Source organism: Cnephaeus nilssonii, assembly GCF_951640355.1.
Source record: "Cnephaeus nilssonii genome assembly, chromosome: 21".
NCBI classification, from domain to species: domain Eukaryota; kingdom Metazoa; phylum Chordata; class Mammalia; order Chiroptera; family Vespertilionidae; genus Cnephaeus; species Cnephaeus nilssonii.
In genome coordinates this window covers 9,893,027-9,913,237 of record NC_137092.1, presented here as the reverse complement: position 1 = coordinate 9,913,237, position 20,211 = coordinate 9,893,027, and the positions used below count along the sequence as shown (strand labels likewise).

The 20,211-nt window shown below is 50.7% G+C and overlaps 1 protein-coding gene across 5 annotated transcripts in view; it reads left to right on the top strand.

The window, feature by feature from the left end:
* The first annotated feature begins 4,480 nt into the window (after positions 1-4,480).
* IGSF3 (immunoglobulin superfamily member 3) overlaps positions 4,481-20,211 on the top strand; it is an 87,287-nt gene continuing 71,556 nt past the window's right edge. For 3 of the 5 annotated variants that reach the window (XM_079760799.1, XM_079760798.1, XM_079760795.1), the window contains exons 1-2: positions 4,481-4,604; positions 5,257-5,922. In XM_079760799.1, coding sequence (XP_079616925.1) covers positions 5,880-5,922 — 43 coding nt within the window. In that variant the 5' untranslated portion in view covers positions 4,481-4,604; positions 5,257-5,879. Of the gene's footprint in view, positions 4,605-4,700; positions 4,848-4,988; positions 5,132-5,256; positions 5,923-20,211 lie in introns of those variants that run through there. The other 2 variants (XM_079760796.1, XM_079760797.1) reach the window with 2 other exon arrangements.

Sequence of the window (20,211 nt, the reverse complement as noted above, 5' to 3'; positions counted from 1 at the left end):
CTACCCAGGACCAGGGATTGTGCTAAGTTCTTTCTTTATATGAACTCATTTAATCCTTACAACCTCGCCGTGAAAGCAGGGGCCATTGTTACCTCCCCTTCTCGGAAGGAGGAGTGGAGGGTGAGCGAGGGGAAGTAATGTGACCAGAGTTAAGTGACAGTAAAGGCAGGTCTGAGGCCCAAACCCGGGCTTTCTTCAGACCCGCTGTGCTCCGTCAGCCAGAGAACAGGCCAGCACAGCTCCGGGGTTTTGTGGAGGAAGGACCGAGTCTTATTCCTCCCGCTGGGAGAAACCAGTCTTCAGAGTTCATGGGGGCCGTCCAGCCCTTCTCCAACGCTAGGTGGTGCACCTCAGGTTCTCAGCACCCACCTGTGGGGGACGCCTCGGGGACCTACTTACCCCCTCGCCACCCTGATCTCAAAATATAACAGTCAACTCGATTTTTAAAAGGCAGATGGCATCCTGTGGGAGCTATTCCTAGTCTTCAGCTTGGGGACCCTGGCCTGTGTGGGAGGGTAATCACCAGGAAGAGAGCGAGCTATCAGGAGGGTTGTTGAGCGGCTGCTGGGGAGGTGGGGAGCTTTGCCCTTCCCACTTGGCATTTCAAAGTGCAGTAGAGCAATTAACATCCGTGCTGTGAGCCCTGAGTGCCAGGCTGTCTTTACACGAAATGCCTGGCCCTCAACAAGACAACTTGGCTAACCATCCCCTTTCTCTCCCCACCCTCCCCGTTTGTATCTTTATATCACTTATGGTCTTTTCAAAAAATTTATCTTTATCGTTGAAAGTATTACAGATGTCCCCCCTCTCCCCCCATGGGCCCCCCTCCACGCCACTCCCTTCTGGTGTTAGATTAGCCTTTGATTACAGCTACAATAGGTCTGGAGACCTCCAACTGATAGAATCACTGGCCGTATCTTAACCTCAAACAAGTTTTGTGTTGTTGTTTTCCCACAGGGTTTCATTTATTTTGAAACACTAGCTTCCAATGGGGGAAAAAAAAATTAGGAAGCATTCGACGAAAATCTGGATTTCCTGTTTTTCTTGAAAAGTAGGAAAATCAGGCAACACTAGACCTTTGTTCCCAACTGTGTCGCTTTGCTGATGCTGTGAGTCAGCCTGGCTCCTGCAGGCTTCTGAGCTTAGCGCCCCGGGGAGAAGGTTCAGGAGGGAGTCTCCCGAACCATCCCACTGGGCAGCTGATTCCTGGCCGACCCAGGAGGGCCTCAGCATTCCAATGTAAGATGTGACACACACACACACACACACACACACACACACACACACACACAGATGTGATGCAACTACGAGTGTTCAGACCAGACACTTCTTCCCTTGTCTTGGCTTTCTCCGCCTGCAAGTGAAGGGCCACCATCGTGCCCCTGTTCAGCCCTTACTTCATTTGTTTCCATGTACGGAGGGCAGAGGCATTCTTTTGATTGAATTTCCTCTCCCTGCCTTACAGTTAGCACAGCTCATTAAATATCTTAGGTGGTTCATCACCGTGGAAATTAGGAAGGTGCTGTGCCGGGAACCAGCCTGGGGTTGACAGGTCATTTAGAAGGATGCAACAGGTCAACCTGGTAGGAGGTGAGGTAGGTTGAGAAGAAACAACTGAGAAGGAGTAATGAGTGCAGGTCCAAGGACAGAGGACGTGGCCCCGGCAGAGGCCCAGGGAGCGAATGCTTGGGAAGCACGGGCTTGGAAACGGGGTTGGGCAGCTTGCGGGGGAGGGGGGGGCGTCAGAGAACTCCAAATAAGACTTAGGTGGGGCTTTTGGAAGATTCCTTGACTCCCCCCTTTCTCTCCCCTCCATATTCCATTGAGTCACCTTTCAAAATGCTTCCAGACTCCACACATTTCTCTTAACCTGCATCTTTACCACCCCAGCCCTAGCCGTGCTCATCGCTCACCATCGTGACCCTAAGAGCCTCCTTTTTAGTGCCCCTCCTCCACTCCTACCCTCCAAAGCTCCATCCTGTCACTGCAGCCAGAGCCACCTAAACTGCCCCCAGCCTGTGAGGTCCTACAGGCTTTGGGCTCTGTGACCTTTTTGATAACAACCCCCCCCCCCCTTCTCTCTCAGGCCTTTTCAGACACACCTTTTAGTTTCTGAGCATGTTAAGGGGCTTTGCACTTGGTGTTCCCTAACCTTGGAATGTTCTTCCTGCAGAAATCCCCAAGGCTCCCCCCCTCCCTCCCTCCCTTCCTCTAATCAGGTCTCTGATCAAACGTCTCAATCTCTGTGAGGCTTTCCCTGATGGCCACACCTGGAACAGAATCCTCCTCCACACCCCCCACGCATGCACACACAATTCCCTTATCCCACTTTTCCTCAGAACACACGTCATGCTATGTTACACATTTATCTGGGTTTTCCTCTAGAATGTAAGCGCCGTGAGAGCAGAGACTTTTCTTGGCACATAGCAGGTGCTCAGTAAACAAATGAAGGAGTCTAGCAGGGAGGGAGGAGATGCCAGAGTCAGGGTTGTCTTGGGAGGAAGAGGTAATATTTAACGCACAAGAGGAGATTTCAATACAATACTTGGCATATGTGATAAATATTTAATCCAATTCAATTCAATTCAAGTATTTATAGTGCAATTACTATATGCAGGCCACAATGCCAAGAGTTGTTTGCAATAAATGATTAAGGGCTGATCATGCTGGCCAGGGAGCGGGGTGGGGGCAAATAAGACCCCTTAGTTATTTTTGAATCCCTCATAGCATGTTCTTCATTGCCCTGCATGCTGTGGGTCTTTCTTCGTTTCTCTCTCTCTCTCTCTCTCTCTCTCTCTCTCTCTCTCTCTCTCTCTCTCTCTCTTTTTCTCTCTCTCTTTCATAAATGAATTATCAGTCTATTCCTTCACTAAATCTTTTCACTATCATACTGTTCAGTAGGGTGAAAAAAGCATCTTACAAACCCATAGTCCCTTCTGAGTTCTGAACTCCACCCAACCCCCCAGTCCCCAGTCTCAGGCCTCTGCAGGCACCACAGTTGCTTTTGGACATCTTCACTTGCATGCCCGCAGGCAACTCAAACTCAGTCCGTTCAGCCCTATCCTACTCTCCTGATCTCAGCCTTTGAGGCTGAACTGGTTTTTCTGGCCCATCCTCACCCTCACCGCCAGGAGCCTACCTCCCCACATCAAGGGACCTGCTCACTCCTCTCCCTCCCTGTTGCCACTTCTGTGGTTTGGTCACCATTACCTTTTGTCTGGATTTCCGGCAACACCCCCAGACGCCTGTACAACTCCCCTTCCATCCATCCTCCACACCTAGGCCAGAGTGGTCTTCCTACAGTGGACAAAACCTCGCTTCGCTGAGGCCCTGGGCTAAAGTCCAAACTCCTTAACAGCGTCCAGAGCGCTCCTGGTTCAGGCACCAGATTTCTCTTCTGCTCATTGTACTTTCTTACAGCCTAGTTTGGGCCCAACAGAGATTTCTGATCCTCTAAGTGGGCCTCTCTCTCCTCTCTGGGTCTGCCAGGATGCTGAGTCCAAGGCCTGTGACTCCTCACTCTCTCCTCTCTCTTCCTCTGCTGCCTCCTCTGCTCTTTGATTCTTCTTAGAAGCCTTCCTGGGTGACCAACTCCCCCTCCTCCTCCTCATGCCTCGACCCCCAACATAGGACTTATGTCCCTGCATGTGCTTTGTCAACACTTTTTTTCTTGCCATCCCTGTTTTATTGTCTCCTCATGAGACTGCAAGCTCCAGGAGGTCAGGGCTGTCCTGTTCTACCTTGGTCACCGTGTGAGATGCCTACCCAGTACCTAGGTGGGTTGGAGAAGTATCAAATGAATGAAAATGCACTTGCTTGGATAGGACCTACTCGTGAAACCATTACAGCTTACAGTTACTGAGTGCAGAAGATGTGGCAGCACCATTCTGTTTTACACGTGTATCCCGGGCATCTCATATAACCATGACAAATGGGGAGACGGAGGTACAGAGTCCCGACCACGGTTTGTCTTGAGGAAGTGGAGGAACCAGGGTTAGAACCCAGGCTATTTCAGAGTCCAATTCGGTCTCAGCTTCTAGGAAGTTCGGTGCTAGAGCGAAGAGCAATATGGGTTGCACTACATGAAGAGGCTCACGGCCACTAAGAGGGCTTTGTTTTGGTGCCGCCCTCCTGGAGGCCCTGGGCCTTCGCGGGGCTTTGGGAAGGGCCTGTGCGTCTAGCCTGCGACCCGGGAGGCTGCCAGTGAACCCCTGGCTAACTTTCCGGGCTGCTGGCCCGCACGCCAGATGTGTCCAGGTCCTTGGGTGGCCCTCCCCACCGGCAGGTGCGGCCTCTGCGTGCCCCGCCCCAGGTCCCCAACAGTCAGGTCCCGGCCTGGCCCCCAGCCCCGCCGCGCGTCCCCGGGTCTGCGGGAAGGGGCGGGCCCGGGGGCGGTGCCTCTGGCCCAAGCAGCACCCGCGCCCCGCGCTCTGACTGCCGGTGCAGCGGCCCGGGCTGGAGGGGGCGGGGACTTGGGAGGGGCCGCGCGGCGGCTGGTGCCGTAGCCGGAGGACTGGGAGGAGGCGGCGCGTCCCCAGAGGCGTGCGCCCGGGCCAAGCGACCGGCAGACGGACCGGCGCGTAGAGGGAGAGGGCCGCGGGGAGGTGAGGATAGGGGAGCGGGGGCGACGCGGGCCCGGGCGGCAGCGGGCGGAGCGGGCCCCGGGAGGGCGCGAGGAGGGGCGGCGGCGGGCCGGGCGCCGGCTGCGCTCTGGGGTCGGCCCCAGACCCTCCTCCGGCCGGTCGGGCGCACAGCGAGCGTGTCCCGGCAGCGGAAAGCTCAGCCTCGGCGCCCTTCTCCCTCCGTCTCTTTCCTTTCCACTCAGCGGGAAATAAACACCCGGGAAGGTAAAACAATAGCGGGGCCACCAGGGACGCGGCGCGCGCCGGGCTCCCACGTAGGGGGCGGGAGCCGGGGTGGAACCGGGAGTGGCTGCCCCACCTCGGAGCCCCAGACCGAATTGCGCCCGCGGAGGGTGGGGCTGCCCGTGGCGCCGGGCTCGGCGGAGGCGAAGGGAATTCCCAGGAGTGAAGCATTTGGCAAAAGTATGGCAGGCACCATCCGGCTGCCCACAATTGCCCTCTCTGGGCGGGGAAACTGAGGCGGAGGCCAACATAGCGACTTGACCAAGGTCAGAATGTAAAGCGTCTGTCCTGGTCCGGGGAAGGGACCCAGGTGGTGGGTGGGCTCTGCCCCTCCCTGGGTTTTGTGGCAGGCGCGTTGGGCTTTGATAAATCTTTGTTGTGTTTGTTTTAGAAATCTGCTGGCATTGGGGACCGCCTCAGGGCTCAGAAACGCCAACTGGCTTCGTGTGTACCTGGCAGGTCTGGGGCTGGTGGCAGCTCCGTGACCTCCCATCATGGATGGAGAGCACTTTTCCAAGAAGAAACCCAGGCAGTCGCTGTTAGCCAGGGGCGATTTGGCTGTTGAAGGTTTTGACAAAACCTGCCCAGTCCCCTGTGGGGAATCCGAATGAGGGAGAGTGCAGACACCTTCACTGGGAAGCCAAGGACATTTCTGTATAATCAGCGGATGAAAGGATTTTCTCAGACTCTTTCCCCCTTTTCCTGGAGGATTAACCCACCGCAATCTGTAATTCCAGTGGAAACCGCAAGGCACACGATGTGGCAGGAGCCCAGAGCGCCTGCAGGATTGTTCTGGACCCTTTCTTTGCATCGGGGAGTTTAACACGCCCCACCCACCCGTGGCCCTCCCGACTGCCTCCTGCTGATCGCTTCTCTTTAACCTTTTCTTATTTTCTGAGTTAAGTTCTCTTTCCAAAACTGTCCCCCGGAGCTGAGAGTGGATTGCCAGCAATGAGAGATTAAGTCCGGGGAGAGGAGGAAGCGCCCGTGTTGTGACTTCTCTCCGCTGCCGACATGAAGTGCTTTCTCCCGGTGCTGAGCTGTCTGGCTGTGCTGGGTAAGTGGCATTGCTCTCAGCGCGATCGATCGATGGGAAAGTTTAACCTGCTGTTGGTTCCTGTAATTCCGTGTGGTTCTTTCCCATCAACACCAGGAGATGTTGAGACACCAAGAGGCGGCCGGTGTGTGACAGGTTGTGTGGCACAGGTTGTGTGGCACGGGCTGGACTGGTGTACTGAGAGACCCATTTCTGGCCGGGGAGGAATAGTGGAACAGCGTGTGCGGTCTGTAAGAAGGAACATTTGCTGCCCTTAAAGTGTCTGTCCCAGGCCTGGCAGGGGTGAGGTCCCCATCTGCCCGTCAGTGGTTTGGGGACTCCATGTGGGTTGTGGGCTGGCTCCTTGCAGTATTACAAATGTGCTTGAGTGACTTCACCTCTGTGATGGTCCATGTAAATCCTTAACCCGACGTGGCGACATTATTCCTACTGTGTCCGGGAGGTGGGTGTGGTGATGCTGATGGGGAGGTGGGTGTGGTTGGAAAGGGGTTGAAGGGGTGCTTTGCCCTACCTAAGCAGTTTGGATACAAACACGTGTTTGAAGGGACTCGTCATATGTCCCCTCACCAAGGAAGCTCCGATTGTTGCTCTGCAGGAGGAGAGGCTGGAGGGATTGAGGCTGCCTGGTTTGGGAAGGTATTAGGATTGGTTTTTGTGCCCCCACAGACTGTCAGAATGCTTAGAGCTGGACAAAGACACTGGTGCTGAGAGGCAAACCTTGGACACCTCTCTTAAGGCTTCTCTTCCCAGTGCCTAACACATGTCCATCCTCAAATTCAAAACTTTCCCTGCCATTGAGCCCCGTCTTCAGTGAGGTATGTTAGGACACACTGGGGCTCGGATAAGCTCCCTGGCCAGGATCTGTCTCTCTCTGCATTGCCCCAGGCCTCACACGTGGGCATGCCTCCCGCCCTCTCCGGATGCTGGGTCCCCTGCGTTCAGAACCGGCCGTCACTGCCCCCTGGGTCTCTGCACCTCCAAGTCCAGGTTTCTTGTATTGATGGGGTTTGTCCAAGACCTGCTGGCAGTGGAGATTGCTTTCCTGCCTTGTCTACACCCTGGTGAGAGTTCCCAGGTGGGTGGACAGAGAACGGAGCCTGGGGTTAGAGAACCCGGGTTCCAGTCTCGGCCTCACCGGGATTGACAGGATTGACGGGATTGACGTCTGAGCCTCCGTAGAATGGGACGAGGCCTCCACGGGCTATCACCTTTCCTGACAGTGAAAGGCTGTGAGTGTTCTGAACATCTTGACTGTTTTGAAAAATGTCTGAACACATCATAAATGTGTGCAGTCAGTGGTTTGCAAACTTGGGTGCAGGTTGGAATCACCGGGGGAGCTTTTAAAAGTCCAGGCGGGCCCAGCCATCATGGCTCAATGGTTAAGCATGGACCTGTGAACCAGGAGGTCAGGGTTCGATTCCCAGTCAGGGCACGTGCCTGGGTTGTGGGCTCGATTCCCAGTGTGGAGCATGCAGGAGGCAGCCGGTCAATGATTCTCATCATTGATGTTTCTATCTCTTTCCCTCTCTCGTCCTCTCTGAAATCAATTAAAAAATATATTAAAAATGAAAGTCCAGGAGGCAACCCCAGACCAATTCAACCAGATTCTCTGGGAGGGTGGCCCAGGCATCCGACTTCAGTCGTCCTAGGTAATTCCAGTGCGTAGCGCATGAAGGAAGCAGCGTGTAAGTTCCTTAGTGCCAGCCCTCCCTGCCCCAGCGCATGCACACACCCCGGGCCTGGCGGCAGAGCCTCTGCCCAGGTGTGGGTTAGGATAGTGTCTCCCGTGTGCTCAGGTGGACTCAGAAGGGAGGAAGCGCTCTGTTCGCCAGTCCTAACGATCCGATTGCCATTTGTGATTCTCTGTTTGTCATTCGCTTAGTGTCTGGGTGCAAGTCAGTAATTAGTGATTCATGTGGATTCCGGAGGACCAACAAGGAAAGCCCTCCGGGAGGTTCAGGTGTGGGGTGGGTTGTGTGGAAGGCGGGAAAGAGGCAGAGTGGTCGGGTGGGGCCCAGGGCTGAGGGAAGCACCGATGGGAAAACAAGGAGATGTGACATTTGTGCCTTTTGTTTCTTCCGGCTGCTCGAGGACTGTAAGTCCCGGCTGTTCTCTGTGCTGGGCCGCTCTGTGGAGTGGAAGCTTGGGCTCTGGCACCTGCACTGTTGTCTTCCCTTCACTCCCAGCCTCGCGTATAAACAGGTGCCGTGGAGGACAATGAGCCTCAAGGTGGCCTTGAAGGGGAATGGTGGCAGGAGACGGACGTGGTGGGAGTGGGGAGGTTTGGAACTGTGGACACACATTCATCTCTGCCTGGTCTTTTGGGCCCCGCTGGGGAAATCCCCTCTTTTCTCCTTCCTCAGTGGCTCTGAGCATGGTGGAGGGGACCTTGGAGAGCAGAAGGTATTTGGAGAGGGCACATAACCCACGGTGGGGTCTTGTTTTCTGCTTGCAGTCTGGCGTGGAGTGATTCATGGGGCAGCGTTCTTGCTGTGTCATGCAATTAATGTGTAATGTGACTTTGAAACAGCAAAGAATCCCAGGTTTTATGCCCATGTGAGTCACACCCCTGGAGTAAAATTGTGTGTGTGCGAACAGTAGGATAAGGCTAAGTGCTCTGCAGAGTGAGACTGATCCGAGGTGCAGCCAGCCTCCTGAAAGGCAGTGTGAGTTAGGGAACCTTGGGGGATTCAGGGTGGGTCTCCAAGATGCGTGTGGCTCCTCTGACATCATTAGGCCTGTGCTTTCTGCTCCCAGCTTCCTCCTTTCTCCTTGTCTGGGTGCTGACTCCTGCTCTCTTGACCACTGTCTTGTTTCTTCCTGTTGCAGCTCTGGGTTCCCACCCCACTGGGGAGCCATTGGCTGCCACAGCCGCCCTTGTTCCAATTCTAAAGCCTGGACCTGGTTGAACCTTGAGGAGGAGAGTAAAGTTGCACCACTGAGAAGGGGCAGAGGGAGAAAGAGAGAGAGAGAGAGCTGGTTGTGGCTGTGCCTGGGAGCACAGTGTAAGTGACAGTGACACAGGATGATGACAACTCTGTGGGAGAGACAGAGTAGGATTTGTGTCTGAGGAACAGGGAGGGAACTATCAGGGAAGATGAATATGAGCTTTAGGCGCATAAAGCAAATTTCGATTTTGCATTGCCAGGAAGAGTTATGCCTCCCAGCCCAGTGCTGATGCTGCAAACAAGATGAAATCGCTTTAAAAGTGTTAGCAACAGAACACTCCCAATGGAGGCGGTTGGGACCTCTCTGCATCCATGCAGGAGAGCCTGTCGGCGGCTGATGGTTCTGTAGTCTTCTCTGATGGGAGAGGATTTCGCTTGGAGAGCGTGGGAAGCCTCTATTTGAATAGGAGGGGCTCAGGAAGCGATCACTTACTTCCCAGTTAGTTAGGAAGCTTCTTTGGGAAGCGACCAGAGGGTGTTTCCAACAGAGAGAGAAGGGAACTTGGGTGTCCTGTGGGAGTGTGCCCAGAGGCAGGGCTGGGCTGATCAAAGGCAGAGATAAGGAGGCAGAGAGAGGAGTGAGGTGGGTCAGGGCCCTCGGAGGAAGGATTCCGGATTCCGAAGGGATAGATGAGGATAGTGATGTATGGGTGAACAAACACCCCTCTCCCAACAGCAGTCCCAGGGGGAGTGCACCTCCCTTCCCTGGGGGCCTTTTGACAAGGGTGTCAGAGAAGGGAATTCTTGTCTGGAGGATTAGCATGGCTGGGATGCCTTTCAAGTGTGTGATCCTGGAGCCACCTCTGGGCCCCCAGGGCAGTGTTAAGATGTCTCCATTTCCAACATTTTTCATTGCAGCGAGATAAGAACAGTGGCAATATCACCTCCTAACTCAAGCCCTTACTGTGAAGCAAGCCCCATCTCATTAAATCCTCAAAACAACCTTGCTGGGTAGAGACCTTGTCTGATCACCTTTCTGTAGATGAGGGTCCAGGGAGGTGGAGGAACTTGCCGGAGGCAGATCACTGTACCAGCTAGAAATGTGCTCCACAGTGGTAGGCCCCAGGCCCCTCTGTCTTGCTCCATGTGCACGCCTCCATTCCCAAGGGCATCTCATGACCCTGATGGCCATGCTGAGAGGGAAAAGGATAGGTAAAGGGCAGGCCCTCTTAATTTCAGGACACTTCTTGGAAGTTATACACATCACTTCTGCTTATATTCCCATTGGGTAGAATTTGATCGCATGACCATACTTTGCTGCAAGGGAGGCTGGGAAATATTATTCTTAATTCTGAGTGTCCATGTGCGCAGCCAAAATCTAGAAATTCTGTTACTGTAGAGGAAGTAGAGGACAGATTTTGGGGGACAGCTACTGGTCTCTGGTATAGTCACAGAGCTAGCCAGTGGCAGAGTGGGGTTTCGAAGCCAGGGCCATTTGGTTCTAAATCCTGTGTTCTTCCATCCAACAAGCTGTGCCCTCTGTGAGCGTGATGCTTTGTTGGGAGGGCACGAGCTAGATGAACCAACAATAGTTACATGGGAGGCAGCGTAACTCAGCACGTAATTAAACACTAAACGTTGTGGGTTCAGCCGTAGGACTGTAGTGTTTATAGAATGCTCATGTGCCAGTCACTGCTAAACAGTGTACATGGCATGACCTTCTGTAGAAAGTACTGAAGGGCCCTCCCTCTCTGTCATGTTCGTTCCTGTACCCCCAGAACTCAGCCTTGTGCCTGGCGCAGAGTAACCAGGTGTTCAGTTAAGTTGTTGATGAACGAGGTAGGTATTGTTTCTGTGTTGGCTCCCTCAGTCAAGATGGGGAAATTCGAGGCTCAGAGAGTTTCAATCCTTTTGCTCAAAGGAACAGAACTAGAACTTAGCAGAGCTGGATTGGAATCCATGTTTTTTGGCTATAGTGCTCACGCCTACTTCACCAGGCAGGAGTTCTCAAACCTTTTTTTGTGCCATGGATCCTCTTGGCAATCTGGTGAAGCCTCTAGACCTCTTCTTAGGATAACTCTTTAAAGGGCATAGATACAAATGCATAGGATAACAAAGAATATAAATGGTATTGGAGTATAAGTTATCAAAATATTACGAGCTAAGGTTATGATGTAGCATTTAATAACATTACAGAACAAGGTCTAACAGTTACCATAATTTGGGCCTAATGAAAGTGAACATGCTATTTTTGAGGTCTCTGCGTGTATCTGTTGTGACACAGTCACAGGCTACGTTCATAATCGAAGTCACTGTTAAGATGCATTGAGAGGTTAGTGCAGATAAAGATGTCGGGGAGTTTTGTGTGTTCTTTTTCCCCCCATTTAAGTTCACATCCATTCTGAATTCCATCCACAGACTGTGAAGTTCAATGTCGGTGGTGGTTGTTGGGCAGAGGATTGGGGCTGTGCTTTCAGATGGCAGGGTTCGGAGGGGGCGGGCATTCTCTTCCCAGCAGAGTCCTGATAATTCAGAGTCAGACTCATAACGGTGCTAGAGTCGCCCTTTAGAGACTAGAGAATTGACTGACAGTGGTTTTAGTACCAGTTCACGTGGGACAATGTGGACACGGAGGATTGGCTTGGATGTGTTGACTTTGGAATCTGGGCTTAGCTTGGTTCCCTGGAGCCCAGGCCTGGGCCCTGCGTGAAGTGGCTCCAGGTGCTGGCCTTCCGTGGTCCCGGCCTTGTGCGTCCTGAGTTACGGCTCCTTGAGTCATATTTTTAGGTTCCTTTGGGAGCTCCTCATTCGCCACGATTGGACACCTGTTTCTTGGCTGTTTCAAAGGGAGCACAGCTATTCCTCAGAGTTGGTATTTTTACTTCAAGGAAATTTAGGACACCTGTGTGTGAATTCCCCCTGATTTCCAGAGGAATAAATGGCTGCATCACAATCAAGCTTATAGTTGTAGGAAATCACATTGCCAAGTTCCCTCATCAAGAACCCTTTAGTGAGGGGGCCACAGTGGCAGGCATTTAACAAAAGCCATGGCAATGGACTTCCCATAACGTAGCCTCAGTTAAGCGGGACTTCGTTTTTATTTTTGGATCTCTGCTTTCATAAAGGCGCAAATCACCAGGTGTGGTAGCAAGGGTTTCTTCTAGAAGTTAGCTTCCAGGCCACTGGCCGCCCAGGCTCTGCATCTTCCGCATCTGTAATTACAGGAGCAGAAGCGCATGATGAGCCTCAGGGCCCTGCAGATCCTAAACCAAAGATTAAATTATATTCATTCTACCCAGGCTGGAAGCGCGTGTGGTCAGATGTCACATGTACTTTAAAAAGCTTTATAAAAGCTTTATAATAACGCGAGTTGAAACAAAGTTCCTGCCTAGCCCTCTTTTAACTCTAATTAAATTCACTCGGATGCCCCACCCACCACCATCCAGGTGACCCAGGCGTTGCTGGCCACAACCCTGCCCCTGCCCCCGAGGAGACGATCATCTAAGGCCAGAGGTAAAGCAAAGGGCGAACCCCTTTGCAAGTGGCCAGGAAGACACTGATAGTGCATGGTGTCCGAGGATGGGTGTTCACTGTGGAAGGAGGCAAGGCCAGCGTGTGCTTGTTTTCAGCGGGAGGAGTGAGGCTGGACGAGGTCAGGAGTGGTCATTCTGAAAAGGCTCTCTGGAGGAGCTGGAATGTCAGGCGTGCCTTCGGACATAGAAGGGTGAGGTCCTGGCAGAACTGGGGGGTGGGAGACACCTGGGCCCATGGGTGGAGCAGCCCCAGTGTTGGTGGGCCAGGACCCTCAAGGTGTAGCTTAATAAGAATTGGAGAAGGTGTTTGGCATGGGGCCTGGGTATTTGGGCCAGAGACAGATGGAAGATGCCAGAGAGCTGTAAGTGGGAATCCCGGAGGATCCCTGGAGGAGTGGCCAGGGAAGGCAGGAGGCCTTCCTGGAGGGGCAGGTCCAGAGTGGAAGTGAAGGGACCTGTTCTTGTACCAAAGGACAAGCTTTTGTGTGTCCATCAAAACATCATCTGGGCAAAGACACTGTAACAAAACGGTGAGCTCCAAGAGATTGTTGTCCAGTCTTCTAGTGGTGGCCTCTTCGCCCCAACTCTCAGGTCCCTAGGCCTCCCCTTTATTAAAACAGGGGGATGCCAGTGGGGTGCTTTTCCCCCACTATGATTCTTTTTTTTTAAATCCTCACCCGAGGACATGTTTTCATTGATTTTCAGAAAGAGAGGAAGCAGGGGAGGGAGAGAGAGAAAGAGCGAGAGACCAGCTGCCTCTTGTACTGATCGGGGATTGAACCTGAAACTTAGGTATGTGCCCCGACTGGGAACCGAACCCACAACCTTTTGGTGTACGGGACAACGCTCCAGGGCCCCATTACGATTCTTTGATGTAGTGGAGTAAGGTCAGGATTGCCTTAAGTCGATGTTACTTTTGTGTATTTAATTCTGTTTTTGTTTATAACACCCATTTTCCCAGGAGTGTGGTCTGCTCCTCCTTTTTGTGGAGACTTCTAAGTTTGCTGTCTCTGCCCTGCACAAGGCACTGGGTCCCGCCTGTGGTGTGTCGGTGACAGAGGCTTGTCATGCGGGGGCTGCCAACCTCCTTCTCAAGGACCCCTTTTATTCACCCCCCTTCCCCCGGGAGCCTCATAAATTTGAAATCTTCCATCTCCCAGACAGACAGCATTTATTAAATATGGTATCAATCTGCTTTTCCTATGCAGCCATCAGTATGATCTCACACTTGATATAATCCAGCTCTAAAGCAAAATCAGTCTGGTGACCTGGGCTGCTGATGACCAAAGGACATAGAAGCCTGACCTGTTAGGTCCCTTAGCCCCTGTATCTTAGCAGTTATGGGGAAGTGGTATCATTTTCGGTGTTTTTGAAATCTCTAAGGTGGCCAGTTTACGGACTCCAAGTGTTATTCTGAGAGCTTAGGCAACTAGGTTTTTGTTTGCTTTGGGCATGGGACAGGGCCTGCTCATCATTGGCCATGTCAGGGAAGTTCAAGATGCCTCATGAATGTGACCAGTGTGCTGGTACAGAGAATAGTGACAGGCCTAACATGCATGAAGATGCTATCCAGGCCCATTCGTGTCTGCACAGTGTGTTTGCCCATGAATTTGTTGCATTGGTGACCTTGATTGACATTCAATAGGAAGAGGAACAGGAGACCTGGAGTTAAGTAATTCATTGCTTCAGATCAAACCATATCTATCCTGTCCTGGCCAGGTACAACCGACTCCTTTTTTTTGTTTTATTTTGTTTTTGTTTTTAAAGACGTCCAGAGAATGACATTTCACAACCTCTTAGGTGTAACACCCGCATCAGGAAACCTTAATTTTGATTTGAATTAAGTCGTAATTTAAAACAGCAGATAGAGTGCTTTAGGGTAAGCGTATACAAAAATAAAGTGATGAGAAATTGGTTTCAGTTTCACAAGGCAGCCTATACTGGTAAGCTTTATTTTTTTGAATTTTAATTTTTCAACAGAGATAACAGTTGACTATAATTCTGTTGTTAAAAAATCAAATAGTACAGACAGAAATTAAAATATGAAAGTTCCCCTGTCTGTCCCATGCCCCATATTGAGTCTGATATATATTCCTTACAGTTGAATATACACATATATTTTTCTGACATAAATGGAAACATACAGAATATATTGTTCAACAATTTGATTTTAAAGGGGTGATTTACTTCCCTATTTTTTTAGGTTTAATTTTATGGCCAAATCAGAATTGATTTGGTTATTTTATAGCTAGTTGAAACTGTAATTTGTGAAATTATTGGGGAGTCGTGAGTCTCATTCAATAGCTATATAATGGAATAATTTTGTCTTTATCAAGGGCAAGAGTCATAATAAAAACACTACCCTTAAATTTGAATGTATTTTACGAAAAGAATTGACTTGTTTATTCTGAATATTTTCTCCCAAAATACAAATTTAACAAGCTAAGCATACATATATTTTATTGACTATTTTAGTTCTAATTTTGAAGCTATGTTGAATTAAAATGAAGCCTATTTAAAGCTTGTTAAGAGGACAACCACAAATGCTGGGTTTTGTGTCTGATTCAATCAAGTGTCCTTGTTTGTTCACAGACTAGAACAAAAGTGAGAGTTTTCCTGACTTTTCAGTTCCCAAATGATTCTTCCATTTAGAATGAACTGGACCAGGGGCACCTCCAAGGTTGCTGGCTCCCAGACAGTCAAGACCTTAACCCAAGAAAGAGAACTCTTCTCTCTAGTCCTGCAGAAGCAGCTCTTGCTGTAAAAATATTATTTATTTTAAAAAAAAATGTTTGTTTTTATTTCAGAGAGGAAGGGAGAGGGAGAGAAAGAGAGAGAAACATCAATGGTGACACGCCCCATATAGGAGCCAACAAACCGGGCATTTGCCCTGACCAGGAATTGAACCATGACCTCCTGGTTCATAGATCGATGCTCAACCACTGAGCCACACTGGCCGGGCAAAATATTATTTCAAAGTGTGGGTTACTTCTCAGGTTCACGGCTGTGACTTTCTTTAAAACCTCAGGAGCCACTGGAGGTTCATCTTTAGACCCGATTTTTAAAATAGTCGCTGTTTGGAGGGATGGTTGCTGGATTCACATACCATGGTCAACCATTCTTAAACATCCGTTGACCTGCTACACCCATCCGGAGACCCCGGCTCTGTTATAATCTTCCTACGATCCTTCTCTAAGAAGACTTCCATCTGCTTATTTACCCAATATCTGCGTGCCTGCTCCAAGCGCTCATTGTCCTGTTACCTCACATACCGAGAATTAGAAGGTAAAATCATGGTGAACACGTTAAGTAGTCACCTGATATGTATTTTAATCTTTAACAAATAGATTAATTAAGAACACTGGCATTAGGGAACTCTTTTCTATCCCTAAGGTAAGTCTTTTTTGTTATTATTACTTAGAGTCCTTTCTTCCTGTTTTGTTCTCTTCTCTGGCAGCTGAGAGTTAAGGAATACCACAGGCAGCCCCGCTGAAGGGCCCTTTAGGAGGAAGAGATGAATGGCAGTGATGGGGGAAGTGGGGGAGGCAGGCCCATAAGGGCAAATTCTTCCTTTTGAAAATACGTGAGTCTATTGAGGAGTGCCCTCATTAACTGCTGGGGATGTTGTCTCGTCTATGGGAGTTGGGAATTTCATACTTAGCCCTGCATTTCTAGGAAGCCAGAACAAATGAGAAATAGAACAGTCCCATACTTCCCCGCAGGTAGGAGAGCGCATGCACCCAGGCTTTTGGAGGACCCTTATGCAGGGGTGTGGTGGTGGTGGTGGTGGTGGTGGTGCGGTCGCTCTCTCCTGCTCTGTACTCAGCCGCTCTGCGTTCTTCCAGAGTGACTCTTCTCAGGAAGCCATGGAGGGGAGGCTGAGGGACAGCTCAGGACCCTGGCCAGTGGGAGGCTTGTTTCCCAGAAGCTGATGTGGGGGTCAGCTCAGTGGGGTGCAGGCTCTTCCGGGTAGGTACCGTGCCAGGTAGCCTCCCCCTTTGCTTCAGCCCTGAGAAGACATCGCTTTGCACTTTTCTCGCGTGTCACCTCTTCTCCATGTATCCCCGAGTTTGCAGGTCCCAGGCATGTGGTGCACTGGGCCGGTGGAGATGGCTTTAGCCCCCGAGCAGGTGGGGCCTGCTCCTGGGAGCCTGCCTGCAGGCCATCCTCCATCCACAGGCAGTGCTCTGCCAGGCCTTTCTGGTTTTCCTGGTTGGTTTGGAGATGGATGGTTCTCTGTTGGTTTGGAGATGGATGGTTTTCTGTTGGTTTGGGGATGCGTGGCCTGTTGGAAATACTGCTTCACAGATGGACGCGTCTGTTAGTTTCTGAGAGGAGTCATTGTGTAGATAGATTCGTTCTAGGCTCACCCCGAAACAGACAGCCCTTTATGACACCGTTTAGAGATGATTTGCTGAACTGTTTCTTAATGTCTCCTGATGTTGCCGAACAGTTTTGCAATCTGCCTTCTGGCGTTTTGTTACAAAAGATCAAGCCCGCATTCCCAGCACCCTGCCCGCTCTTTTCCTTCCCTCCTCACTGCGGGTGATGGGCCGGAGCTGGGTGCTCAGGCACATCTCTGGCTGCGAGCAATGCCGTCCCTTCTCCCTTATCACATGCCTGTCACAAACCCAGCCCTTCCGAGTAGCTCCCCTGGGCAGTGGGCGTCCAGAAGGGAGAAAGTAGATGGAGAACTAATGTGCCTCCAGACTTGAATTTGTTTTGGAAGAGTCTTTCTGCATCTCAGGCGTAATCCTCTTATTTTAAAGGGGAACTGTTCTGGGGGTGAGGACAAGACTGTGTTGGCCTGGGAGCGGGGAGAATGGACGGAGGCTGGAAACCCCCGTAACGGAAGAGGAGACTGGTGTGTGTCGTCTTTGTTTTAATTAAAACATTACGCAGTCCAAACATTGGCTTTCCCACTGGTAACCCCACCACAGAACTGTCATTTCCCATCGTTGGAATTTGGGGAGAGCCAGGCCTCATTTGAGCACAAGGCCAGATTCAATCTCTGCTTTGGTGGGAAATAAGTAAATGTGAGCCCTGAGGACCGGTAGTTATGGTGGCTTTATGATTACTGTGTTTGCCTCCTCGTCATAATTTATTCAGCAGCCCCACGTCCTGGCGCTGGTGCGGTGCCCAGCAGAAATCTGACTCTGGTTTTCTTCTGCACATCTTCCCTTTGCAAATGCAGAGGCCTTCAGCTGTAATCAAGGAGGCTCTTCCTCTGTCATCAGTAGCGGGATGCCTGAAGTCATGTGGAGGGTTTTAAGTAACTAATCTCTTAAGACACCCAGAGCATAATCTCGTGGGTCCTGATCATCCCGCCTGCATCCCAGAGATGTGCGAGGTTCTGCAGCGAGGCTGGAGGGTCCCTTGGCATCCTTTGGAGATGGTGACAGGTTTTTGTTTGCTTTCGGCATGGGAACGGGGCCTGCTGACCACTGGCCATTCAAGCGAGTCCGGGACACTCCAGGACTGTAACCAGTGTGCTGGCTCTCCAGGAGATGCTGCAATGTAAATAACAGGTCTGCTGGTCAGTGGTGTCCACTGGCACTTTTGTTAAATTGTATCAGGTCAATGAAAAAATCAGGGGTGCAGCTCTGGCCGATTTAGCTCAGTGGCTAGAGTGTCTGCTGCGGACCGAAGGGTTTCGGGTTCAATTCCAGATCAAAGGCACGTACCTCGGTTGCAGGTTCCCCAGTGCCGGTAGGGGCACGTGCGAGGCAGCCAATCGATCTGTGTCTCTCTCTCTCCCCCTCCTCCTTCCCTTCCACTCTCTCTAGAAATAATGAAAAAAAATCCTCTAGTGAGAATTTAAAAAAACCCAAAAAACAGGGGTGCAGGCTCTGAAATGTTCACATTTTACTTATATCATTTATTAGACTAAATTGGATTATAGTTGCTCTTCAAATTGTCATTTTTTTGGTTTCTTCTTCCACCCACTCCCTGATGTTAGCTCAGGTTCTTGCCACCAGAAGGGCCCTGTGGAAGAATTTGGTGACTGTTACTCTAAGGGCCGTCTTTGCTACTTTCTCTTAATAGGTAGAAGTCCTAACACATAGACTAATGAGGAAGATGAGTTTCAATTAGTAAAGTGTCTGAATTAGCGAATATTTTCCGAGAATTCCATTGTTACTACTTTTAAGTGAATATTCTAAGGTAACCCAGGAGAACAGAGCGCCTAATACAGGTCCTTGGGGACCCTGCTTTAGGAGACCAACAAAGAATGATTTGCAATTAGCATGCCAATTGTTTATGTAAATGGTGTTTCTGAAATACCTCATTGTGTTGGAAAATAGTTTATTCTCTTAACTATTTTAAATGGTCCCTGTGAAGCCCCACCTACCTGCGCTGCTGGTAGCATATATGTGGTGTGAGGACCTGTTTTGTGAAGACCTAAGGCAACCGCATCAGCAGTGTCAGAAATTCCAAGCTAGGGAAGTGCCTGGTCCTCACCGCCCAAGATTAGTTAGCTCATTCTGCCAGAAGCTTCCAGCACCCTCGTTTGTCTATTGTAACAGGAATTAATAAGTTAACCAATATCTAATGTGCTCTGCTACGTGCCTGGCCGTGTGCTACAAGGAGACACAGCCCTCATTCTTGTGTAGTTTATAGGTTAGCAAAGAAGTCAAGCAGTCACGAATGTATACACATAATTAACCACAGTAGTGAAGCTAGACTTACTTTCTCCAAGATTGAGGTTGCTTTTTAATTCTTGGTTTCATGCACTACACTGTAATATCTATGCCAACAGCAGGATGAGGAGGGGCTGGGGACATCAGGACAGGGGTTATGCTGTTGGTCCTGGGGTCCCCAGCCCCTCCTCATCCTGCTGTTGGCGTAGATATTAGTTGAACTGGAAGGCATCGCCACGTTTGTAGGTCAAGAACAGCAATGCCATACGGTTCAACCTGCTAGTTGCTCAGTCAATGTGTTGTATCGAGTGTTGAATGCATGTCGTAATCAATGAGCTTTTCATAGTAGGCTGCATTTAACACAGTTTTCTGTAGCCAAGGAAATGCCAGCTACAGTTTTAGAAAAGGAAATCCAATTTAAATTCTAATGCTGGTGCTGCCACTTAGAGCTATGTGACCCTGGGTCAAGTTTCTTTTTTCTTTTTTTTTTAATGTAAAAATATATGTAACATACAATTTATCATTTTAACCCTTTTAAAGTGTATAATTAAAGTGGCATTAAATGCATTAAAAAAAGAAAGAAAGAAAGCAAGGAAAAGGCAATCCAGAACTTGAAATAACTAAAACCCCGGATCTGTGATGCAGGGTACCAGGTACCGATGGGCCGCTAGGGCCTGGTGTTCAGTGTGGCTCTGTGCAGCCTGGGTACCTGTCCAGCCAAGGTGGAGGCATGTGTATTTTCGGGTCTGTAGTGCTGTCAGTAGCCCAAAGAATTGGGGGACTGTGCTGGAAAGCTGAGGTGGCAGGCACAGATAGCAGGAAAAAGGAGGGAGACCTATCAGCACAGCCCAAGGAGGGCCCAGACCGCGCGTGTTTTCATGCTCAGTAGATTTGTTTGTGCCCACGACATGCTCAGTTACCTGCCAAGCACCGCCCGCCTGTCCGAAGCCTCCGTTGAGCCTGAGCAGGTGGGTGGCTGTGGACCGCTGGCCATCGGAGGCCGGGGTGAGCCGAGGAGAAGGCCCAGCTGGGCCCTGTGGGGAGCAGCCCAGTCCTCTAGCCTGGTCCTGCTCCCTCTCTGGAACTGGGAGTTGGGCCAGCCTAGGGCTTGGACCGGAGCTTCCCAAACCTCTTCTGCTAAGTGCTTTTTTGCATCTGTTTGGATTTCTTGGCCCTCTGTCCAGTTGCTGGGCACACGTGTCCAATTGTGCCACTCTGTGATAATGCTCG